A 26,411-nucleotide genomic window follows, 5' to 3' on the forward strand; every position below is an offset into this window, starting at 1 on the left:
TGACAACCTGTTGTTGAATTCCTTCTTCTGAATCTTCTTGCTTCTGTAACTGTACTGGTCAGATGTTTTCTATTCTGCCTTGACAAGAAGGTCTCTGGTATTAGCCCTGGTCCCTCCTTCCTTTTCTTGCTGTCGATTAAGACCTAAACACACCCTTGTTAACAGTCTCATCATGTCTCTCCAGTGCCTGTCTTTTGCCCTAACGCTCCTGAAAGGTAACTTCAGTCCTGCCTCACTCTGCTGCCTGCCAGAGAAAGCCCAGCCTGACTCCAGCGCCCCCACACGCCGGCCCACCCTGCCTGCCTGCCTGCCTGCCTGTCTGCCTGCCTGCGTGCATGCCTCATCTCCGCCTGCTCCTCCATGCACAAGCCCAGCACGAGCTAACTGATGAGTCTGCTGGGGCTTCCACAGTGCTTTCCTTTCTCCCTAGAATATCCTTCTCCCTGTCAGCTCTGACTAAAGGCCCAGCCCAGATACCACTTCTTCCATGAAGCCCTCCCTGCTCTACCCATCCCACTCCCTTCCTTCCGCCAGACCCATCTCTCTCTTGAACACCATACTTCTGTTTCTGACTTTATTCTCACCTTCTTTCACTTTTCATAGTTGGCCCTGTACATTGGTTCCCTCTGCACATGTCCTACCACCTTTGGTATCAATCCTTTGCACTCAGAAGCCCTCGATGATACTTGTTAAAAGAATGAACGAATATATGAATGAATGAATGGTAGCCATCCGTGTAGAGGTCAGAGAGGAGGTCATCGGCAAAATGAAGCTGATGAAATTTCAGCTGAAGTGTCTTTCTGCTCTAAAATTTGGTTATGTCTGTGAATGAGCTCTTAGGAAGAAGGGAGAGAGAGAACAGGTAAGATTTATATCTTGAGCCTTAAGAAATCCAGTCTGCAAGGGGGAGAAAGCAGAGAGACAGGAGGAAAGCCAGAAAGTGGTAATACCCAAGGAGGAGAAATTCAAGAGAAAAAGAACTGTTCACCTACCTGAACTGAAGAATGGCCCGGGGTCAAAAGTGAAGGAAACCCACCGGGATTTTACAGGAGGAAGAACATTTATGAGCTGCTTGAGAGAAGTTCCCAGAGCACTGTGTGGAAATAAGCCAGACCCCAGGGGATGAGGAGGGACTGGCCAGTGAGGAAGTGGAGTTACTGTGAGAGGTCGGCCATTTCCACATTGGCACCGAGCTAGCCCTTTGATAATATGAGTCTACGACAAGCTGGTGCCGTTATGGTGGTGTATAGACTTGGCACAGATAGGTGTAAAATACAGCAACTCAGACTGAACTTCCTCCCAGAGCAGAAACCCCAGGGGAAAGAAAACTCACTCTTCTCTCCCAGACGGCTGCTCTGTTCTTTTTGTCGGTGGTTCTTTCGCACAGCCAACCCCCAGGTGAGATAAGGAGACTTAACGTTTTATTTGAAGTAATGCCCCTTATCACTACATGGTGGTTAACAGTATTCCAGGGATAGGCCAATTTGGGCTCCTGCCTCACTACATTTCCAGGTCACATAGTGGTACCTTGTCATCATGCTGGTGGAGGGGAAAGAGTAACTACAGGCTAGTGGTGGAATGTGTTGTAGCATCTGTAGTTGCTTTGACAAACTCTGAAGTTACATAGACAGAGTTCTAATCCAGGTTGTGCCTCTTACGAGGTATAAGTTACCTGCCTAGCTATTAACCTTTTAAAATTTCAGTGTGTCATCTGTAAAATGGGGCTGAGAACACCTAGCTCACAGAACTGCTGTGCGAATGATGTGATGGGCCTTTGAAATGTGCGTTTGCACTTTTCCAAACAATAGCCAATAGCCAATAAATCTTAACTGGGATAAGAAACAATCGTTTTTGCAGGACAAGAAAGTGTGCAGTAGGTTGGCTTCCGTGCTAAAGAGAAGTTCTTCAGAGAGAGTGTCACAATCTTTTCAAATCCAGTCATCCGAGAACAGGAAGAAAATTCTATTTACCTAAGAACCAAAGTGCTCATGGCAACAGTGGCTTTTAAAAATTTTTTTCCCTTAAAAAATTAGGATGTGAAGGAGATAAACATTTAGCTTGCTACCAGAGACTCTTGCTTCCTCGTTTTACTTATTTCTTAACTACCCCCTACATGAGCTGTAAGTTCAAGTGTGTTTGGGAGCAGCCGCTGCAGCAGCAGATCACAAAAAAGAAGTCAAAACGGACTTACTGGTTAAAGACACTGTCCTTTGAGACAGTACAGGAGCTTTCAGCCATGACCTCCCCTTCTGGTTTTACCAGCTTTTCCTTTCAAGTCTCCTTCAAATGGAACTACCCTCTCACTAAATAGCCATCTGCAAACCAAGCTCACAATCATTTTTGAATGAAATTTTGAAGGGTTTTTAGACAGAATTGAGACAGGCACAGACTTTGGAAGGCTGGATCATAATCTCTTCCACTAGAGGGCGACATTTGCTAAAATAAATAAAGGGGATTAATGGCCACAGGGATTAACACCGGACATTGTGAGTGAGCTGGATTCCAGGATCTTGGCTGCCCTCATCACCTGCGGAAACTGGAAAACCAACAGTCTCCACCCCACAGGGCTCACCCCTGGAGATTCTGAATCAGTAGAGGGAAGAGGGCATGAAAAGGTTGGAAATCTGTTCTTTAAAAACTCTCCAAGTTTGGGAACCACTGATTTAGAGAGAAGTGAAAATAAGATTTTAACTCACTTTCTCCCACCACGCCCCTCCTCCCCTGATCCCTGACATATTCAGGTCCTGCCTACTCCAGTTTTTGTTGGGGGAAAAAAAAATATATATGTATGTTTTGTGTGTGTGTGTGTGTGTGTGTGTGTGTGTGTGTGTGTGTGTGTGTGTGTGTGTGTGTGTATACACATATATATTTCAACCTTAGTGGAAAAAGAGGGCTTATCTTTACACCAAGACTATGACCTTTGCCTTGTTTAGAGGATGCTATTTAATACAACTTCCAGAAAGGTCATTTAACCCCCATTTTCAGGTGTTTTATATATGGGCAGGTCCACTTAAAAGGCACACTACAAAGTATTTCCAGTTCTCTCTGTTTTATCAGTGATGCCAGCTTTTGCTTCATCATAAGCAAAAAGCTGTGTAAAACAGTACTTGACTATGGAGCAAGACTCTGGGCAATGCTGCCATAAATAAAACCAGAGCTTATCAGTAAGTCAAGTGGAGAAGTGCACAAGACATGTGAACTGATTAAGCATAAGAACTACCTAACTGGTGCATAAGAAATTCTGAAAACATGTAACAGTGCGGTTAAGGCTTGGAGATTTGGTCTGAGTACAAGATAAATATCCCTACCTGGCCCAGGGTCCTTGGAACAGATTTTTTTTCCTTATTGGATCTTTAAAGTTGATTTATGAGTCAGATTGAGGTAAGCATTCCCCTTTGTGTTTCATCTGCTGTGCTTACACGATCACAGTGACATTTTGAATTGTAGAAGGGCTGCCAGAGTTCCAGCAAAGAAAGTTCCCCTCCTAGACTTACTCTATTGGAGAAAAATCACTAAAGAAGGGATGTGAAAGCAGCATTTTCCAGTCAAGCTTCTCTTTTAACTCAGCCCTTACAGATCTTGTTGTCAGCTTGCAAATTGGAGCTCCTCCCACTACCTGTGGGCTCTTGCCTGGACACTTGGGCCACACTGCTCAGGAGTGAAGGAGCTTCTGTTTCAGCACATCCATCATCAATTCCAAACCTCTCCATTTGCATTTAGACATGTACATAACACTTTTCAAAATGTATCTACCACTTTCACAGTTGCCAACACTTGTCCTTCTCTTAAACTGGTGTGTTGGATTCTCCAGCAATGGCGGGGGTTAGTCTCTTGACTGTGATTCAGGCATATGAGGTTGGGAATGGGGAACTCTTGTTGATGGGATTTTGGTTTACTATGAGCATTTCTGTCTGCTGTAGTGGGTTAGGATTGACTCACATGCACTCAGACCAGACATTTGGTCAATCCCCTACTACTTCTTTGTTTTCTCTATCATTGCTTACTCCTTTCCCCCAAAACTGAAAAATCTTAAGCTGTCATGTGACCAAGTCAGGAAAATTAAGAGAAATTGCTATCCTTGTTTTTCCTCCTAGCATATAGAAATGTTGTGTTCTGAACCTTAGTTTACTCCCTTGTTACAATGTCCTCTCTCCCAGCTTCCATCTCAGTGTAAAGCAGCAAGGGACCGAATGACCAAAGAGCTGCCTGGCTCCTTAAATTAGGTTAATAGCCCATAACCTTCAAATAGACCTTGTATGAGTCCTCAACAAAACCATTCCCTAAAATGAGTTGTGACACATGTCAAGCTTCACAAGGTCACATCTACAAATGCCACATAAACACACATGACACCAGCAACTGAAATGATTTCTTTCCTGGCTTGTAATTTTAGGCGAATGACTTGGCCATGGTTATTCCAAAAGGAACTGATGGCTGTTGGATATGATTGGAGGGGAATTTCTGAGGGCAAAGAAAGGGAAGAAAGGGACCTTCGGACTAACTGAGGCGCAGCTGGAGGACCCCTGGGTTGTGAACTCAGAGACAGCCGGGCGCAGAGCAGAAGCGCTGCGTTTTCTGGAATCCTCTGCCAGCTGTTGACCCTCGCTGGGGGTGGGGTGGGGTGGAGGGTCGCCGACAATTCCACCGCGGCAGGACGACGAAGTGGGGGCTCTGGATACTAGGCACCGCCAGTTTCCAAGTCTTGCCCCTGATCAAGTCTGACGCAGCGGGTCCCTCGGCGGGGTCAGTGGGACTGCTTGGGGCAGAGAATGCGCCGGCGTGGAGGGGTTGCTGGCTTTCCCCAGCCCTCAGTCAAGATCCTCGCCTCGATCACTGAGCGCCCTCCGGCGCGGAGCGCAGAGGCCTGGTCCTCCTCCGCCGCAGCCGCGGCTGCAGGACGCACGGCCAGTCGGAGGCCAGCACCGCCCTTGGCACCGCCCACAACCCCGCCCCTCCCACGACAGCTCCGTCCCCAAGCTTGGGCCTCTCCCAGCCTCAGGCCCGCCCCCAGCCCGACCCCGCCCTCAGCCCCGCCCCAACCGGAAGAAGCGCCGGCACCAGGCACTTATAGGGTCGGGAATGGGGGTGCCGCCACCGCCTAGTCGGCTTTGCGTCCGCTGAATCCTGGCAGCCGCCGCGTTGTCGTCGCGGCGCCCCCGCCCGTCTTCTGCCCGCCCGCCCGCCTGCCCGCACCGCCCCCCTGGAGCCGGCCGGCCCGGCCCGGAGCCAGGGCCGAGTCCTCGCCATGGATGCCCGGCTGCTGCTGCTGCTGCTGGCGTTGCTGCTGCCCGGCCCCGGGGTGAGTGACCGGGAAGCTTGGGGTGGGGGACAGCGCAGGGCGGACTGGGGTCCGAGCCGGGAGCGTGGCGGCGGCAGCGGCCCGAGGTCTGGTGCGCCTCGCCGGAGGCGGCGCTGGGCAGGAGCGACGGCCTCCAGACCGGCCGGAGTGGCGGCCACGGCCGGCCCCGCCGAGGCGTTCACCACCCAGGGGCCTCGCGGGCCAGCGCGGCTGTCACCAGCAGCGCCTCCCGGGCCGCGTGCTCTATGTTGCAACTTTGTGTCGCTCTGGCGGCATCTGGGAGTCTCCAGAAGGCCCCGGGTCCTTGGGAGGCGGCCCCACCTGCCGGACCCTTCCCACAGGTGGGCGCCCGCTGTGCCCGGCGGTGGCCGAGGAGGAAGGACCTACAGGGCCTGTAATCAAGGGGAAGGGAATGTCTTGCGTTTGTAATCCTCTTTTAAACTTTTCAAAATGCTGTAACTTTGGGAAACGAATGCAACTGGAAGTGGGCAAGCATTTTCACCCAAGAGCTTGACTCTTCTTACCTGCCTTGCAGGTTTCTTGGCAGTGGAGGCAGCGGGTTTCCTTTCGTGCTGCAGGACTTCGTTAGGCAGGTTAAGCGGTGAGAATTGGACTCTTTTTCAAGACCCCCATACGGGACAGCGGTGAGGCCGCTTTAAAACTTTAAACGAAACACTATCGCCTCACGGGAGAGCGCCGTGGGGTTGTCCAAAATGTCTTTTCATCTTTTTCTGGAGAGAAGAGCCTGGTTTACCTTTGTTTAACAATTTCAATCCTTCACTCAGGCTGTGGATTTGGACTGGGAGGACATTTTGTGGACAGACTTGCCTTTTTTTTTCTGGTTGGAAGAACCTAAATTAGCGAGTGTGGTTTTTTTTTTTTTTTTTTTTTAACTATTGTTCAGGATGTGGGTATGGCACATTGGAGCAGGTCCTGTTTAATGACCTCCACTGTGTACTCTTTAATATGGTATATCAGGTACCAGGTGGCCAGGTGGAGAATTGACTTGTGTGTACCTGAGTACCACCGCATGAACTCTTTGGAGGTTATGCATTTTAGGTAAATAATAGTCCATGCTCTTGAGATAACAAGAATTTGGAAGCAGCTGAAGTAATACTGGGCCACCTTTTTCAATTTCAGGGTTTTTTTTCCTAAAGGAAAATTTGTACACACTTCACGATAAAACTCATGTAAGTTAAGTTTTCCTTCTAATTTAAAAAAAAAATCCACCTTTACAACTAGGGTCCAATTTTGAACTTGAACATTTCATCTTGGATTGGTTAACTGCTGCCTGGCGTCTGTTCACAAATAAGAGTATAAAGAGAATGACCAAAATACATGACACAGAAATCAATCATTTCATATCATCTGGACCCAGGTGTACATGATTTTCTTTGCCACAGCTTTCCATTTGCTGTTCTTTCACTGGATTCTAGTGTTTTGGGTTATTGAATAACTTTGTCTAAAGAGCCAAAAAATAACTATTTCCCTTTTGTTGGGACTATAGTTTCAGTTCATGTAAATATTTCCTAACTGTATTTAGAAATCCAAACTTCTCAGAGTTCACGGTATAATAGTCCAGACCCTTATCAGAAGGTTATGTTTTAGTGTTAACTGCTTTTTAGGGAAAAGCTCAGACTTTCACTCCCAGAATTGTCTACCTGTAAAAATTTTGATCCCTAAACATAGAATTATTGTTTTAAGATTCTAAATGTGGCCCAGTGCAGAGCTTGCAGTTAAACTAGGCAGCAGTGATGTGCAGAACATACTACTGGCTGTAAAATCAGACAAAGCTGAGTTGTTTCTGGTCACTGGCTAGCTGTGCCCTCAGAGTCTTAGAGGCTCAGTTTCGTGATCTGTGAAATGGGGACAGCTAACACACTAACACTTGTGAAGGGACCTGGTGCATCATCGATAATAATGTAAATTCTCCTTACCACCCCGTAAAGGTGTTTTTTTACTCTAAGACATTATTTTTTAAATGTTATACTGTGCCTCTGCAAAGACTATTTTCTTAATGATATTACTTTTTGATTGATGGAGTAACTAGTGCATTGGAGGCAGTATTGTGATTTTTCTTCAGTGTGTGTCTGAGCCAGACATTGCTTCATCCATGAGCTGAGACTGTACACTGCCGGATCCAAAATGCAGTTACATCGATGTTCTTAAGCACTTTAGACTGTGTTTTGTTAATCCAGAATGTGCTGCTTCCGCCAGTGAGTTTTCCCCTCCTTGCTAGACCCGGATCTTGTGCCTGATGTTGGTTTGTGTTGCATCATTGCTGTCACACCATTGCTGCCCTGGGGTCCTCATTGTTCGGGTGCCACTGCTGTCGGGTGGCAGAGACCTGTAGCCTGTGAGGCAGGATGCTTTCTTCAGTTATACGTACACTTGCTTTTATTCAGCTGTTTTGGTTTTAGAGGGGAATAGACAACGTCACTGAGAACTGCAGACCACGCACTGCAATGATCATCTTGAGACACGAGTCTTAACTAGACATGACCTTGTTTATCACTTATTCTGATAGTTATCACCTCCATGAATTATCCTAATAGGAAATATCAGGTATTTATACTGGAGCCAGGAGGAGAATGTTTCATTAAGCTCACCTCCTCCAGACTGCTGGTCATGAAATTAGACTGTAGTTGTGCACATGGGTTTGTGTTGTTTCATTAACTTGCCTGCCCACTTGGCTTTCCCCAGTAGTATAGTTTCTCAGAGCACAGGAGAATATGTGTGTGAGAGTGATTCTTGAGAGAGTTCAACAGTAGACCATATTCCTGAATATAAAACCAGTGAGCTACAATGTAAAGGTTTCTTCATGTCTGGACGGAATGGCACCACCTGCACGGGCCTGGGGGATGTGGTTATTTGCCTGCCGCCAGCGGTGACTCCATTTTTCGGGTTGAAGAATCACTGAATAACTGTTTCATTTTCATTAGAAACCTCTTTGGTTTGGAAATCCAGAGTAATCTTTAGGTTCTATATTGTGTGTGTTTCAAAATGATCAAATCTCCCTAAAGAGATGATACAGGGAAGAAAAGCCTAGTGTATCATTTTAATGGATTCAGTTTTTATCATGCACACATAACCCGGGGCCTGTAACCTAGCAATATGATTAGAGTGTGATGCTGGCTTAAAAAATAGGGACAGTGAATCATAGTCTGTGAATAATAAACATGCTGGTTGGCTCTATTTCCCAGGGGCTGGGGATTTTTGTTTTTCAATCTTTATCTTTACCTATATCTCATGTTGGTTTCAAACTTCCCTGCCTCATGCTCACAGATACTTAAATGAATGCAACAGACCAGATACAGAGTGAGAAAAGTAGAATTAAAAAAAATAATCCCAAAGTCCTTGCTTGCATTATTAAAAAAGATTTTTAAATTACTTTTACACAGTCTCGGCACCACTTCTGATTGTCTTAGGATCTTTGTTCACGTAAAATTACACATACCATGTGTTCTGTAATTTTGTTCAGTTTTTTTTTCCCCACAGAATCTTTCCTATAACCTGTTAGGAAATGTTTGAGTGCACCACTGTGTTTGTCACTTTGAGTAGCACCTTAGTAAATTATCATCCACACAAAAGGCATTTGAGCTTTCTGTGCCCAGCCCTGGATTAGGGACTGGGGTCATAACTGACCTATGACCCTATGACCATGGTAATAAGCCATGCTTTACCCTAGTGATCACCCTGCCGGGGTCACCTGCGTTGTTTCCAGTTTTTCTACTATTATAAGAAAAGGTGGATTTTCTCTTTTTTGAATCTTATGTGTTTGGTGCTTTCTGTATGATAACATGGGAAGATCTAAAAAAAATCTCAAAAGTAGAAAAGCTATAAAAAAATTTGTTGTAAGGAAGTTAGACAGCATAGTCTAAATTAAAAAAAAAGCACCCACAATAAACCTATACTTATGTTACCCAAACATTACCTCTATTAACACTTTCTTTAATTGACGTATAGTCAGTTTACAATGTTGTGTCAGTTTCTGGTGTACAGCATAATAGTTCAGTTATACATGTACATACATATATATTCCTTTTCATATTCTTTTTCATTATAGGTTACTACAAGATACTGAATATGATTTCCTGTGCTATACAGTATAAACTTGTTTATCTATTTTATGTATAGTAGTTAGTATCTGCAAGTTTCAAATTCACAATTTATCCCTTCCCACTCCCTTTAACATTTTAACAGCTTTATTGACATATAATTCGCATATCATACAATTCACCCACTTAAAATGTACAATTCAGTGGTTTTTAGTATATTCACAGAATTATATAACCATCCCCACAATCAGTTTTATGATATTTTCATCATCACTGAAAGAAACTCTGTATCCATTAGCTGTCATTCCCCATTTCCCAAAAACCTCCCAGTTCCGGTAACCACTGATCGAAATTCTCTCTCTCTAGAGATTTGTCTATTCTGGACATTTCGTATAAATGGAAGCGTATTACGTGTGATCTCTTTGTGTCTGGCTTCTTTCACTTAGCATAATGCTTTCAAGGTTCATCCGTGTTGTAGCATGTGTCAATGCTTTGTTCCTTTTTATTGATGAATAATATTCCATTATATGGATGTGCCCCATTTTGTTTATCCATTCTTTATCTGATGGACATTTGTGTTGTTTCCCCTTTTTGGCTTTTATATGAATAACGCTGCTGTGAATATTTGGGCACAAATTTTTGAATGGCTGTGTATTTTCATTTTTCTTGAGTATATACCGAGGAGTGGGGTTTCTGGGTCATGTGGTCTAACATTTTGAGGAACTGTTCTCCAAAGCAGCTGCACTATTTCACATCCCACCTGCAGTATAGAAGGTTCCAGTTTCTCTACATCCTCACCAGCACTTGATACTGTCTGTCTTTTTGATTATAGTTGTTGTCCTACTGGCTGTGAAGTGCTAACTCCTTATGGTTTTGATTTGCATTTCCCTGATGGCTGATCTACTAATATCTAGAAATAATCCTTCCAGATGTTTTTTTATGTGCACATATTTGCATAGATGTTTTTCTTCCCCAAACTGGAATACATTATAGATCTTTTTGTGCTAATAAATTTAATTCTACAACATTATTCCCACTGGCTGTGTAATATTTCTCTGAATGGGCATACCATATCTTGACCACTCGACCATTTAGATATTTTTAGGCTGTTTTTAATTTTCATTACTATAAACAGTTATGTTAAACCTTATTGCTAAACTCTTGAACTATCTTAATTGCTTAATTATTTCCTTGGGATAAATTCCTAGAACTGGAATTTCCTGGTCATATGTGCTCTTTTAGAGCACCCAAGCAATACTAAATGTTTTAAAAAGCACAAAACTAACCTTAAATTGGTTTCATGATAGCCATTTTACAGTAAGTATTTTAGCAGGGTGGATTTTAATTCAAGTGAAAATGGAATGTTTAGGTTTTATTTTGCTTATATTTAGAAGACCTGAAAAACCAGAACAGTATCCTTATGACACCTTATGTACCTAGCAGTTACTGGGAGAATGTTTTATTCTGATTTGTTAATAACTTGTTTGCAGGGTCCTCTGGCCTGCAGTGGTTTCAGATCAGCTTTCTAGCAGATGTGGCCCCCGTGAGCACCCTGAAATACCTCGGGATAATTCTGTGAGTTTGGTTTTGAGGGTAGGCCACCCACTACAGACAAGATTCTTTCGATATTGGTTGTGAGGCTGTTTAAAATTTTACCTCAAGACTGTTTGTAAATCAAAAGTTGACGCATTGGTTGTCCCTTTTGGAGGCCGCAGTTCTTAAAACGTTCATCTGGTCCATACAGCTGCTTTTCCTAGGAAAATTAAAGTACCGCTTGACAATAAAGTGAAATGTTTGGTGGTGTTTTGTTTTGTTTTTCCTGCAAACGTACCTGAACTTATTTATCCAAAGGAATGCTGTTTCTTTCAAAACAATCACCCCTTCAGGGTCAATGTTCATGTCAAACAAATCAGTCCTTTTTTTTTTTTTAACTTCTCAGTACTTCATTTAATAATTCAACTTTAAAATGAAAAAACGGGGGCAGGGTATAGCTCAATGTTAGATCCCGTGCTTAGCATGCACAAGGTCCTGGATTCCATCCCCAGTACTTCCATTAAAAATAAATAATAATAAAATAAATTTTAAAAAACAAAAAAAGGAACTCTGAAAAAGCAAATATTTATTTTTAAGCCGATTATCCTTACAACAACTTAAAACATTTCCCAATTTCTTCCAGTTCTTGCTTGAATATAACTTTGATATGGTCCACACTGAAGTTTTGATCTAAACTGTTATTACTCAGCTTGATTACACAATTTATCGAGAACACTTGGATTTTCGGTTGTGTCTAAAAACCAGTAAAAGACTTTCTATCACGTAGAGGATTCAAAACTATATTCTTTGAAGGGGATTTCCAAAAAAATTCCAGTAACATTGTGGACAGTGGGAGCTCATCTGGGTAAATGTATAGCTTCCCATCACAGTACGTTAGACTCCTTGAAGCGATCTTGCTGGTCTAGTCCATTGAGTCTTAATATTTTCCCCACCTGACCCCACATAAAGAATAGGGTGTACATCCATCAGTAACAGTGGGAGCACATTAGAACCTTTGGGAGTGGTATTTGGGGGCACATACTACCCTCGCTCAGGCATCACCTTGCCCTCCCAAGTTGAACTGTCACTGCTCTGCTGTGTTCCTGGAGCAGACAGACAAGGAAGCTGAGGCCAGAGAGGGCTGGTGACCTGTCCAAGGTCATGTGCCGGTGGTGGAACTGAACCTTGAATCTGATTCTCCTGCTTCCCTGAAGGAGCAGCTCCCTCAGTGCTATGTTCTGTATGTGTGTTAGAACAAGTAAGTCCTGCTACCCCAGTGACACCTGAGGAGTGGCCACACCATGATGCAGTGGGAGATGGCACCTGGAGAAGGACCAGGAAGAGGAGAAGGTAGATGTTCCTGTAAGCTTCAGAAAGTACTCGGAAAATGCTCTCGTTCCTCCCAGAAGAGTCGCAGCCTCTTTCCCTTTGTTTCAGTCGGCGAAAGATGCAGCTTTGAGATGGAAAGGCTGCCTTCCCCTGAGAATCTCCATCAGGGACATTGACCATTTCCAATGCTGGAGCCAAATCCAGCGACCATGGGGAGAGGGCAGGTTCAGAGGCTCTTACACCGAATTCACAGTTTAAGCACATTTCTTTGCTTGAGGTCTAATAATACCCAAGCAGGTGCATGTTTTTCAGTCAGATCTTGCCCTGAAATGTTTCTGAAATAGCAAAACTGAAAGTTCATGTCTTAGACGCCTTTAACCAAAGTTGCTCTTCCATACTGCAGCACAGCCTTCAGCAGGGGATCCTGAAAAGGCAGAACTCTCTAGTCATCACGCTGGGTCTGTGATGTTTGCCTTTGCAGAGAGGCCCACACCTGCCACAAAGTTCTGGCACCAGAAAGTAGGTGTATGACTCCAGGAAGGAGAGTGGCCTTGGCCCTTGGACCGCAGTGGAAGGACATAGGTTAGCTCAGGTGGGTCTCAGGAGAGGGCAGTGAGGGAGAGAGGAGGGGGCTGGGAAGGTGCCCCGCGTTGAGTTGGCGCTCTTCTCTTGCTGGCAGGGACCGAGTCTTTCTTACCTTTGCATCCTGCAGGGCACTTAGCACAGCGAGGGGCATGAAGCAAGTACTGATTGGATTTCTCTTTGGGGCTCTTGAAAACCCATAAAATAAGGAGCTGTCTTTCATCCTCAGGCAGGTGGGTTGTGGAGTTTTGGCTAGGGGGAGGAAGATGTTGCTTTAGCTGTAATCTGTATTCTTTAATGGGATCTCATCGATAGCATTTCTTTCTACAGAATGAGAGGGGCTTCCTGGATACTTGCTTGGGTGGACATGACCCCTAGTGTATGGTGCTCTCTTGATGGGCTCCCCTTGTCAGTCATGAGATTAATTTTCCCATCGCCAAACCCCAGAAGATTAAGTAGTCTGTGATTATTCCAAGTCAGTTTCATTTCTCACGAGCATGTTTCGCCATTAAAAAATAAACCTTGATCCAGGGTTGTCCTCTTACGTATGTATTAAACATGATTTCCCTAGTTAGTAGACAAATTTTATAATTATAATTCAAAACCACTGCTTCCCCCGGTGGATGATATTCCCCCTCTATTTCAGATGAGGGAATAATTGTTTGTCTAGGCTGCGGAAGTGTTTGTCATGGAAACCGGATTTTTTCATACGTTTTCTGAACAAACAGTGCTGTCAGATCCCTAGAACCTGACGCTGTCATTGATCTCCAGTTGGGTTAGAGGAGTTTGTGGACCAAACTAGCTCTGATCTCTTTTCTCTTAAAGCAAATGATCCATGACTCCTCAGGAAACTCTAGGAGTGAGAGAAACACCTGTACAGGGGCCACAGCTGCAGCCAGGAGTGTGTTATTTGAGGCAGCGCTCCTCCAGCCTGGCTGAATGAGTCACCTGGAGTCACCTGGAGTCCTCTTTAAAAACTATGCCAAGACCCCACCCCAGATGAATGAAATCAGAATCTCTGGAGGCCAGCATTCTTTCTCTTAAAAAAAATTATTTTTATTAAAGCCCAGATGACTCTAATGTGTAGCCAGGTTGAGGCCATCAATAATTTCTGTCCCCTCCGGTGGGGAAGGTGTAGCTCAGAGTGGTAGAGTGTATGCTTTGCATCCACAAGGCCCTGGGTTCAATCCCCAGTACCTCCTCTTAAATAAATAAGTAAACCTAATTACCTGCCCCATAAAAATAAATTAATTAAAAAAAAATGATATCTGTCCCTTCATCCTGGACAGAGCCAGTGTGTCCCCCTGTGCCCTGTGATGTCACAGAGCCCTGGACCAGACCGAAGCCAGCTTTGGGCTCATTTTATAGAGAAGTTAGGGATTAATACATTTTGCTAGTTAGCAACAGAACTAAAAATAGAGAAGCAAGCATTGCGTGTTTTCTAATACACTATACTGTCCAATTTTAAAAGACAGATGGATATTTGTTCTTGGAGTACTAACTACTGAAATTGCTTTTTAAAAAATCAGCTTAAACTGATAACTGGCCTTCAGCTGAAATAAACTTAGTTATTGAATTCTAAGATGTTTAGAAGTATTTAAAATTCCACTTACGCTTACTTACTTCTTTTTGCCTTCTGTCTGTATTAAGAGGCCTAAGGAATCAAAACAATATTGTTTTCTAGGTTGCTTCAATTACCTGGCAGGTAAAACATCCTCCAAGTCTGAAAAGAACCTGTAGCCAGAGTGAAGTAGCCAGAGGGACTGGGTATGGAAGAAATTTGTGGAAAGAGTAAGTTCGAGAGTTAAAGTACTAGGAATGAAGCATATAAACAAAAAGGGACGGGGTAAGAATGTGTATGTTGGAAGCAAGTCGTGAGAGGGTACAGCTGGTGATGCTCTCTTTCCCCTTTCTGGGTGAGAGCTGGATGTCTGGGTATTTATCAGCCCTGCAGCCTGAAGGGTTTTTACAGCAGGTGCACAGTTGAAAGGCGCCACGGCAGGAGATGGCCGGTCACCTGTCTCAGCCCCTGCACCAACCTTCGTTGTTACTCAAAGAATCCTAACAGCTGGTTCAGAAACAAGAAGAAACTCACTTCTAAAACTTGCATGGACTGAGCTGAACTAAATCTAAGCTCTGCTGGAACCATGTTGACAAACGTCAGTAGAATTGGGAGACAGCCTCAGACCTAACAGTCGGGTCAGCTTCGGGCCCAGAGCTGCGTTTCCCGACCCAGCTTCACGCGGAAAGGAAATCCCGAGTGGCAGCTGTGCTTCTCAAGTCGGTGGACTGGCGCAGTCTGTCATTTTAGTTGTTTCAAAATGCAGTTTATAGGCACGGTCTTTTGTTTTCATACATGTTTTGACCCACACATGAAAATGTATTCTTTCAGGGAGTGGGAGCTGAGAGAGCAGGGGTTGGGTACTAGCTCCCTGGGAGACTTTGGACAAATGAGTTATTTGCCTCTGTTTCTTCATTTGTACAACAAGGCCATGGAACTAGAAATCTCTTAAGTGGGCTTATTTCTAAATGTCTTCAAGTTAGGAAAACCATTTAGGTTGAGGGGATGAGTCACCCAGCTGTACCGTTTCATGTTCCCTCTTACCCGGGTCATGGAAGATGGGAGGGCTGCTCTGCCTTGAGCCTCCCAGCTTCCCAGCTCCTGAATGTAGTGGATTCCAGCTGTTCAGCCATTCATTCATCCACCAATTTTATTGAGTACGTGTTATATGTTTGAGGTGTTTGAGGCACTGTTTGAGGTGCCTGGGACACATTAATGAACAAAATAAAGACTCCTGCCCTCATGAAACTTACACCTACTTCGCGGAGACAGACAAGAAACAAGAGCATGATAAATACATAAATATATAGAATGTGAGAAGGTGATAAGATTCTGTGGAAAGAAGGAAGACGTGGAGCAGAGCAAGGGAGACGGGGGCCTGGAAGGTACTGCAGCAGTGGGCTGTCGTCTCACCAGGTAGGGCTCACCTGTCCCGCAGGGCCCAGCCCGAGCGTGGAGCCTTCCCTGCCGGCTGTGTGCTCTAGACGCGAGCCCTCCCAGAGCTCAAGGCTTGGTGTCGGGGTTACCATACAGGTTTGTCCTCTAGTTTGTTTCTCAGCTTATCTTCAGAAGGGCTGGTGCTAACTACTCATGTTTGTTTGAAAATCCTGGGCAAATAGGAGGTTTTGAGTATAATTGTTGTTGATTTTTAACAATAACATAACAAGAGAAAGTTTAAAATTCTGTCAGGGTAACCCCCATGTCTCAGGGGACAGAGCCAGCAATTCTTTGATTTTTGTGATGGTTCTGCTCCCAAATACACGTGGTGTATATCGATATATATGGTTGATATAGTATATATACCTTTTTTTTTTTTACAAACAAAATTAGTTTTTTGTTCTTGTTTGTTTTTTTTTTTTTGCTGTGGAAGTATTTATAAGATCTCCAGATAAACTGAAATACTACAAGAAAGGTGTAAAACCAGGTTCAGGGAATCTGACCTCGAAGGTACCACCTCCCTCTGAACAATCCAGTGACCTTATCCAATCGTTCTGTTAGGGTTCATTTTCCACTTGCTGTGTTCTAGTTTTGCAAAGAAGAAAACAGTTTCCTTTACACACAGAGATTAAGGACAAGTTTATCTCTAGTTTTGGTACTAGAACTGGGGACCAAACCACAGTTGCTTCTAAAACCAACCCTAAGTCAGTCATCTTTATCTGATGATTCAGTACTTGGAAGTCTCTGGGGCTTTCGGTGCCAGGGTAAAGTTCACTCACTTATCTGATTTGTGGTTTGGAAGAGAATAGAGATCTCCCTTTCAGTTTAGGAGGTGGTTGGTTTTAAGAGTCTACATCAAGTATGTGTGCTTGGGAGTCACCCACCTCCTCCCGCATAACAGTAGTCGATTTCTGTGGTGTTTCTTTTCCCCACTCCGAACACTGAAATGAATCAAATTATTACTAATTTCCAGTGTTGCAATATTTCAAGGTAAGTGGAGACACTGGGATGTTGAAAGACCACGATTGGGAATGACTGTGTTCAAAGGCATCAAGACTTCTAAACTATCAAATTCTTATATGAGTCTTGGGCATGTTTTGATTGGCTGGGGCCAGAGGAGCCTACAGTAAAGGGTGGTGAGAGATGAGGGCCGGGTAAACCATAGATCATCACTCTTCTGAGCTAAAAGTCACATCTAACCCAGTTTTCTTGCTTTATGGAATCGGAAACTGATGCCCAGAGAAATGTAATGACTTACCCAGAGCCCGTACAGAACACATATCCCTGTGCCCAGCTCATCTTCTTCTAGCTTCATTTGCCCAAAAAACGTCTATTGAGCATGTGTCAGTCTCATGGGGATACCTCAGGAACTTTGGGTTTTTTTAACTTGGAGTTTTAAGGATAATTAACAGGCTTTGGAGTCAACAGGAACACAGGAGAGGCCACGGAATGAGCAGAATGCCTGAGCGGGGATGTGTGGGCTCAGAGTCTTAGGGAATTACTCTGGGCAGGGCTGGGGCATGTGGCCAGGTCAGCTTCCCGCAGGCACAGGGGTGGAACCGGCCGTCTCCATCCTTGCATTGAACTATTTCTCTGCTAGATGGTAAACTCCTCGAAGGAGGGAGTCTTACTGGACTTGGGGCTCCAGTGCCTTGTACAAAACCGGTCCTTCTTTCTGTGTATCTGTGGGATAAAATAGAGTCCAGCGAGCGGGTGGGGTTGAAATAAGCAAACTAGCAAGTAAATTGGATGTAGAAAAGTCAGCCATCAGGAAGAGGCGCGAGGCAGGGAGTGCCTGGGAGAGATTGATAAATCCTTTGTATCCTTGCCAACCTGCTGAGTAACATGAGACCATGACTTACCTTGTCCTGTAACGTTACTGCCCCCCGGATTTCTGCCTCCTGGAGCAAAAGTAGCCTTGAAACTGGCTGCAGGTACTGCAGGGAGGGAGCACCCCAGGGAGTAAAAATAGGGGGGTGGCACCCAGATGAGGGGTCTCAGAAAGCAAGAGACCTGGTGTTGGAGGCTGTCCTGTAGGCCACATTTTGTCACAGGAACAGCCTCATTTATGAAACTCTCCCATGAAATTTTGGGATGTCAGGCTCCTGTTCAGCTGTAAACCAGCTCAGCAACATTCGTCACACGTTTGTATAAATTAACACACCAGAGAAAACTCACCTCAGGTGTGAGCCCTGATTGTGTTGGGCACATCTGACGCCTCACCTGAGAGGAGTCTGTCTTTCCCTCCAGATCTGCTTTGCCCCAGTGTGAACACCATGTCCTCCTGCTCTTTTTGTAGGCTGCAGAGCTAACAAGACATGGAAAGACAGTTCTGATTTTTGTGGCCCACTCTGTTCGGGTGCACACTTGGCCTTCTGCCTGCTTTCCCAGTGCCCTCCTCTGCTTTCTCTCAGCAGCCCTGGCCCGAGAGGTCCTCAGTCCCAGCAAATTCTCTTCAGTCTCAGTGCCTTTGCACAGGCTGTTGTTCCCTCTGCCCAGGAAATTCTCCCCTTCCCTCCCCACTTCCTGTAGACCTTAACTCAGCTGCTGCTCCTTCAGAAGAACCTGTGACACGGTGCTGCCCGCCCCCAACCCTGGGCCTGATCGGGTCCTGTTAACGCGCGCGCGGTTCCCTGTACGTCTCCTTCCCGGCACGTACTGCAGTTTGCTGTTCTGTTTGTGTGATAGTTTTACTAGCATGGTCCCTTAGACTATAAGCTCCACGGGGGCAGGGGTCAGATCACTGTTGTGATGCAATCCTAGTGTCTTACACAGTTCTTGATTAATCTTCATCATAAGAACTGACGCCCAAATGGTGCTCACCGTACACTCAGAGCTGGACACTCATTTAAATCTCTGTGCAATCCTCTGAAGTCGGTGTTACCCCCCATTTCAGAGATGAGAAAACCAAAGCACTAGGGGGTGACCATCCCGGGTGGTCTGGCTCCAGAGTCAGCCACCTCATACCACCCAGGCACTACAGTGAAGCAAACAGATAACAAATATATGTTGAATTGTTCAGCATCATCACACAACGAGGGCTACTACATAAGCGAGTCTGCAGATAATTCAGGTACAGCCCTAGAACTTATAACGCAGTGCCGATGGGTGAAAACTTCGGCAGTTATACTCTCTTCCTTCTTAAATACCACAAACCAAACATATTTTAACCTTTTCTTAATTATTCTAGATTGTCAGCACCAGCTCTTGTGCGATTGCCATCTGCCTGTGAGGGTAAGAGATGGGGAGCAATTGAGGGTTGAGACAGAGTGGATAATCAGGTTTTTGAGTTTTGTTTACCTTTCGATGGTATCTTTGGCTCGCGCCAACTTCTTTAGTAAAGTGATCTTCCTTAATATTTATGTAACTCTTGTCTTTGAGATTCTTAATATGTATTTTGCTTTCTGAGCATTTAAAGGGATGTTGCCGTTCCTCAGCTTTCAAAAGAAAAAACCAATTTGGAGGCTTGGGCACCTTGCCCCACAGTTCAGATGCCCACGTAAGCCACTCCTCTGACCTGGAGAAATTGGCAGTAAGGTTGGATGACCTCCAGATGAGGCAGAAGCCTGACCGGGATGGCGACTTCAGGGAGAGGGAGCCCTGGGAGAAGGGAGCCCGTTGGCAGCAGGGCATGTTCCTGTAAAAGCACGTCCCCTCTCCGCTCCTGGCCCCACACAGCTGTTTTTCCTTTCTCAGGAGGGAGTTCTGTCCTCCTCGGTGTCTGGAAGGGCTTCTTCCTTGAACCCAAAGGCTTGGTATCTCCCTGCTCACAGTTCTTCCCTGCGTCTGTTTCCTGCCTGTCATTGACAAGCTGGAGAAAGCAATACTGTTCGATTGTGGCCAGTCCTCTTGCTTTGCTTTTTATTCCTAAGTCCTCAGTTTCCACACCACAGCTCTGTAGGTATGGTTGTGCCAACGCAGCCTGCCCTTTAGTTCCTTACGCTTTCCCATCTCTGTCCGAATATGAGAGAACTGCACCGAGATGTTTACATCGGCCTCTCAGAGGAGCCCAGAAAATAGAAACCCATGCTGAGATTATGGAAATCTGGTGGCATAAGATTTTCTTTCACATGAAAAAGTCAACATTCAGACCTGTGTTTCCTTCTTTTTTGGGGTGGGGGGAGCACCTTATCCCTGCTAAGCGAAGCAGTCACGGCTGACTGCGTGAGGCTCATCGGTGTATGTATGTCAATAAAATGGTCCTCGCTGCTCAGAGGAGTTGTCCTGCGCTCATCAGTAACGTGCGTTTCCTTGGCACCGGCATTAAGAGAGTGACTCGTTTCATCAAAGGAATCGGCCATGGCTACTGCATATCATCATCTTCCTCATCATCAAAGAGCACTTTATTTAAAACCATTAGAACTGGGCTGGATAAATGTACTGATGGCTGAGACTGTGACCTTTGACTTTTTGTGGTGTTATTCCCACCCCCTTGGATCTACAGTGGGATGTCAGAATTTTTGTCCCAGACATTATTTTAAAGATTCCACCCCGTATAATTTGCAGTGCCTTTTGGTATATTGGTTGTCTATGTAGAATCTACAAATTACATTTTGGTCTCATCCAAAAGATCCTACCCCCGTATCAGAGCAGTGTGCTGATCTCCATCTGCCTTGGCAGGACTCAAGGAGCCCTGGGCCTCAAGTAATTGAAGCTTCTGTTTCCCAGAGAACCGTGATTTACAGTAGTGGAATTACAGTGTGGGGTGGTGGGCGGAGGAACAGAAGGGGAGGCGGAGACCTTGGTTCCGGTCCTGTGTTAACTGTCTGTGGTGCGTTGGGCAACTGACCTCACCTCTCTGGGCCTTGACTTCCTCTCCTGAGAAATGAGAGGTTTGGAGAAGGTGATCTTCTTCACTTCTTTCCATCTCTTAAATTCTGAAGTTACGTATCCCAGAAGCCATAAACAGTCCCTGCCGACTGATCTGTGCTGTATGGAGCCATTTGGTCATCAGGGACTCTCCAGCTAATTGGAGAGGGGAAGGTGGCCTGGCGGACAGGCCAGCAGGGAAGTGGGTAATCCCTGAATGTGCTTCAGACAATGGGGATTGGGCGAGGGGGAGTCAGTCTGGCCAGGTATCTCAACTTGAGGCGTATTTCATCGTGTTTGACTTCTATCGTAAAGGTTGGCAACATCTGGCAAGCAGAGGTGGCAATTATGTCACACATACAGTTGTTTGTAGGTAATTTTTATTTAACTAGAGCATTTATCCACTTTCTGCTTGACCCCTTCCGGTCCCCCCCGTCCCCAAAAGAAATCTCTCAACAAGTATGAAGAACTCAATTGACATTTCAGATTAGTTGCTATTACCAGGACTGAAAAATCTGGTATCTAATTGAGTCTTTTTTTTTCCCTTGGGGTTTTTGTATGAGGGCTTCCTAATAATAGGTTTAACTGCGGATGAATGTACATACTCAAATGGATCAAATCTGGCTTTTTATACGGCTGCTAGTCCCCTTATGAATTTACAGTCTAAAACCTTTATTAATTTGTTTATGATGCTGCTCTGTTAAGGTGAGTGAGCCTAATAGATTTCTCTGTTTTTCAAGACCTGAATTGCTGCTGTTTCCCTGTAGAGATGACAACAAAGTAATGGTGGCAATACCTGCATTCTAAATCTCAGCCACTAAATGATAGTGAAACCTTGGGTTTGGGTTTTAATATTTATAAAATGTTTGGGGACCTGAGGGATTTGATGCCACCCTAAGAACAAGGGCTTGGTTCCTTGACCAGAGTGTGGTAAAGGGTTTCCCGTAGAATGTTTCATGCCTCAATGTGCTTCCTCCTTTCCTGGTGTCAGGATAAATTGACGGCAGAGGGACCATGAAGACAAGTTGAACTGCCAGCTGCTTGAACTTAGATGCTAATTTAGCCCGGGGCTCCAGAACCAGTTTGGGGGAAGTATGTATTTACCTGTTGTGAAATTAGCTAACCTTTGCACTCAGGAATAAAGTGGGCCTATGAGGAACCTTTTATCCGATCCTTTAAAGGAGTAGCCTAAACCCTGAATCGTTAACTGTCTTGAGAGGTGGTGAATTACACCACACACAAGAATTGCCACAAATACTAGTTTAACACTCTTTGTGGCTTAGTTTGGAAACCACACAGTTCTGTTCAGTTAGGCCTTGCCCTTCACTGCATCCCAGCCAGACACCTGACTCCTATCCAAAGCAAATGTCACGGTTACCTTTATTGACCTAATATCAGGAAATGTAGCAGCTGATAGGCTGGTTGGAAGGAACTATGGTTGATGGATTATTGCTGACCTACACACAGGTAAACAAAGCATAACCGAATTTGGCGTGATTCTGTAATAGACCGAAATCGTTAAAACATAGACACAATAAAAAGTCTCTCAGTATCACCAGTGTTTTAATTCTGTTCTTAATCTGTAGTCTGTTGAGTTGGGACAAATGCAGTGGGCTTCCTGTGTCACTGTACAGATGGCCGTATAGAAGTCTCCGTATTTGGAGCTGAGTACTTTACTGTCGGATCAGGTGTGTAAATGAGATGGGAGATGGGGAGCAAGGTTTCAGTAGAATGAGAGTCTTTGTTGTATTTGTCTAACCAGGCCTTTACCTGAGATACCTTCAAAGGAAGGCCTTTGGGAGGGGTGGTGTAGCCTGCCCTCCTGATGAGTGTGAGGCTGTTACACTCACGTGGGCTTTGTTTTTCAACAAGAGACATTATGTAACGGATGTGTGCTGGCATTTACTGGGCACGGATTTCAATCTTCTGCTGCTTTATTGAATTCTTGATGGTTTTTTTGGCCGTCATTGGGCACAGTCTTCTACCGTGTGACCAAATGGCATTAGAATGACAGCGCTCTGCTTGGTAGTTTTTGAAAGCAACCAGAATTGCAAATAGCCAGGCTTTGTTGGAGTTTATGGACTAAAGTAGATAATATGGCTGCAAATAGAATTGTAGACGTAGATGTCCCTTTTTTTGAATATCGTTTATTACCTACCAAGGGATTATGTTACGTAATACTATACAGCTGAACTGACATATTACTGTGCAGGTTGACTGGGTTTTTTTTGTTTTTTTTGTTTGTTTGTTTTTGGTGAGAAGCCCTATAGGACTGGTATCCGTCATCATGGCATACCAGAAAGTGTCTTACCCATAGCTCTTAAAATCAACTCACCCATCCTGTGGCTTTCAGCTCATTCTAGCCAGCAGAAGAATCCAGTCTATTTGCCACTAGCCCTCACCTCTGCTCTTACGCATCAGAAACCACCTCCCTCACCCCATCCACACAGGCACGTGTGCAGTCTTATTTTCTCTCCCCTTTAAGGTCCTCTGGCTTTGGTACATCCCCCGGCAGAGAATGCCCTTCTCACCTCTGAGCATTATTGCTAAGGTTAATCATTATAAGCTCTGATTCCTTAGCACATTTTACTCCATCTGCAATTTATTATTCTACGTTTGATGACATGCAGTTGTAATCATTCTCAACATTTCATATGTCCTAAGTAGTAAAACAAAATACCTTGAAAATCTTTCTTATGTAATCCTTCCCTCACTTGCGTACCTGTTTTGAGTCTGACCTGTAATCCTGTAATGTATATATTCATGTCAACCAAAAGTTGCTTCACCATCGCTTTACCTCTGTGGCAAGCTGTCTGGTGGGTTTGAGCCCTGGCAGGGAGCCCTGCACTGCACAAGGCAGACTGGTTGTTGGTGGCTGGTTGTAGGTTCCAGGAATTAAGGTACACACTATATTGTGTAAGAATATTCTATTGGAAACATGCTAATATCCTTGCTAGAGTTACACAAGTATGTATTTTTAGTTTGGAGGAATGGTTTTCTTAACCTTAAATAAATAAAACTAAAGTTAGGATTATGCAATATAACAGTAATCCAATGAACACTGAGGAAAAATTAGTTTAAAAACAAAAAAACCCAGCCTCTCAGCAAATCCTGGAAATCGATGTGATCCTCCTAAAAGAAAAATGCCATTTTGTTACTAGCCAGGTTATTGTATTCTCAGATTACTAGGACTATTTTGGTCTGTTGGGGATAGGAAGGGGAGAAAATTCACAGGAAAGATTTTTATTTTAACCATGTTTACCGTTTTTACTTCCACTAAGCTAACACTAGTGCACCACACACATTTAACTCTTGAAACATGTACCCTTGGGTTAGACCTCATCAATTTGCAGGCCACCTGAGGCATGTATGGCTCTCCTGTTGACTGTGGGGGCCTTCTGTGTGTGTGAACGCCTTTTTCGTGGGGGCAGGATACACAAGTTTGGGAACCTTAACCGATACTGCAATCCTCATCACATGTGCCTCACTCTGGGAGCTGGGTGTGAGACACATTTGCACGGCCCCACTCCTTCCCTCTGACTTCCAGGTGAAAGGTCTGTGTCAAGTTTATTAATCTTATTTCTGACCCTTGTTATTAGGTAGTCAGTTAACCCTTGGGCTAGCTCTTAAAATGTGGGTCTGAAACCTAAGAATTGTATTTCTTTGGAAAATGCAGCCTTTCTGAAAACCCTCTTGAGAAGTATGGGGCTGCCCTGTGCTCTGAGTCTTAGGGCAGCAGCCGCCTGCTTCCTGCTGCTCTTCCTCGGGGACCCGAGGGTGGGTGGAAGTGAGCAGCCACCTCAGTGATCGTCGCGGCAGCTGGAACCGAGCCCGGTGCTTTGCTGGTGGTTCTCCTCCAGCCACTGGTGAGCTGCCTCTGGCCTGACCCATCCCAAGTACTGAGTCATAAACTGTATGTTTATGATAGAGGCTGTTTCATTTGTTTTTCTGCTACCTAAACACATCCTTGTGTCCATAGTGCCTTCTTCACTGAAGATATTTTCTAAACAAAGTTATTTCAGAACTCGTTTTAGAAATGTTTTTTTTTCTTACCTGAAATACAAGCAGCTGAGTTAATTAATGCAGGTGCAACTAATAATTAGCTGAGTTTAGAATATTAGAGAATGAAATTGTTGGCGACTCACTACCTTTTAATCATCTCTGTATGAGCCGGTGGTAGCTGCTTTCATGTGTTTGTGGGAAATGCAAAGTGAGTGGTGCATTTTATGAAATGGTGTCTCTGCCGGACTTTGTGAAATCTTGCTTTATAATCAGAACACTGAACACGAGGATCCAGCCCCAGAATTACGTTTGTTTTCACGGGAGGGCTTTCAGGCTGAGCAGGGCAGCAGCAGGAATCAGCCTAAGTGAAATAAGCTGGTTTTACAGGCGCCCACTTCCCCAGCATCATCTGGCCCGAACTGGCAGGCTTCATGGTCCTCAGACTGAGCATTTCCAGAATTGTTATATCGGGGTCATCTCGTGTGAGAGAACCAAATGGCTAATGGGTGTCTAGTTTTAGGCTAGACCAGATTACCTGCCACTGCCATTCTCACCCTCCACAGTGTTACTGTGATTGGTTTTCAGAAGTCGCCGTGGGAGCCAGGAGTATATAACCCACTAATTTGAAAAATGCGTCAGATTCCAGGTAGTCAACTTGAAACAGATCTGCAGATTCAGCACTTTCTTCCCTCTTTCAGGCTCCCTGGAAACTAGCATGCATAACTCTAGGGCCTGTTGCTGTTTCCTCCATCGCAAGGGGAAAAGGGAGCACTGATGGGGTGAAGGTGACGTGCAAGGTCATCACTGTGAAGCAGTGTTTTTAGATGTTGTGGCACAAATAGTTCTCAGCTGTGCTTGGTATCGCACAAGCCATCTAGACGCTTATTTAATTCACTTGAGTTACAGCAACTGTATCTGAAGGCAGGCATTTTTGTGCTTTAAAAAAGGAGGGGGAAAATAGGCAGAGATTTTATAATATTAATTTGCCTCATGAAAGAATAACACCGTTCAGAGTGGCTTACTCTAATTGAAACTGTTAGGAGCTTCAAAGAAGAGAAAAATCTGTCAAGTGTGATAGGGTTTGTGACATCACTGGACATTGTGATTATCTGTCAGCGCTCTCAGTTGCCATATTTGACTTCTGGCCAAACCTGGTCTTTCTGAGATTTTTAGAAGACTGTGTTAGTTATGTGATTAGTGTTTTATTTCGAGTCACCAACCAACCGTAGACAATTGCTCTTCCTGTGGTTTCCAAGATACTGAGACGAGGCAGGTGGCTTTTGTTTCCATGCTAGTAGTGGAGCAGCACTGATATGTTTTAGTAAGTATTGACCCTTTAAAATGTTAATACTATGATAGGATATATTTGAGGGCATTTAGTTTATTATAATTGTACTGTGGGCTTTAATAACAACAGAATTCTTTTATTCTAGATGCTCACTCTGTCTATGATTCTAAAGTTTTGTCCCTTGTTTAGTGGATATTAGTGATCAAAAGTGGTTGGGTTGCCTAATATCCTGAGACGGAAAGTGCTTCTGGAACTTAATGCTGCTCATTGAAGTTATTTTATTTTATTTTATTTTATTTTATTTTATTTTATTTTATTTTATTTTATTTTATCTTATTTTATTTTACTTTACTTTACTTTACTTTATTTTACTTTATTTTATGTTTTACTGGGTCACTGGTTTATGATAAGAGGATATAATTCAGGGACAGCTAGATGGAAGAGACGCACGGGACAAGGTATGGAGAAACGGTGTGGAGCTTCCTCTCCGCGTGCCCTCTCCAAGCATACCAC

At 44.4% G+C, this 26,411-nt stretch overlaps 1 protein-coding gene across 2 annotated transcripts in view; it reads left to right on the plus strand.

Moving 5' to 3' along the window:
• The first annotated feature begins 5,062 nt into the window (after positions 1–5,062).
• The window catches only part of ERN1 (endoplasmic reticulum to nucleus signaling 1), a 104,054-nt gene continuing 82,705 nt past the window's right edge, over positions 5,063–26,411 (plus strand). The window contains exon 1 of one of the 2 annotated variants that reach the window (XM_064495669.1): positions 5,063–5,299. In XM_064495669.1, the coding sequence (XP_064351739.1) occupies positions 5,246–5,299 (54 nt within the window). In that variant the 5' untranslated portion in view covers positions 5,063–5,245. The remainder of the gene's footprint in view (positions 5,300–26,411) is intronic. The other variant, XM_064495668.1, reaches the window with a different exon arrangement.

The sequence above is a fragment of the Camelus dromedarius genome, chromosome 16 (genome assembly GCF_036321535.1).
Source record: "Camelus dromedarius isolate mCamDro1 chromosome 16, mCamDro1.pat, whole genome shotgun sequence".
Classification (NCBI taxonomy): domain Eukaryota; kingdom Metazoa; phylum Chordata; class Mammalia; order Artiodactyla; family Camelidae; genus Camelus; species Camelus dromedarius.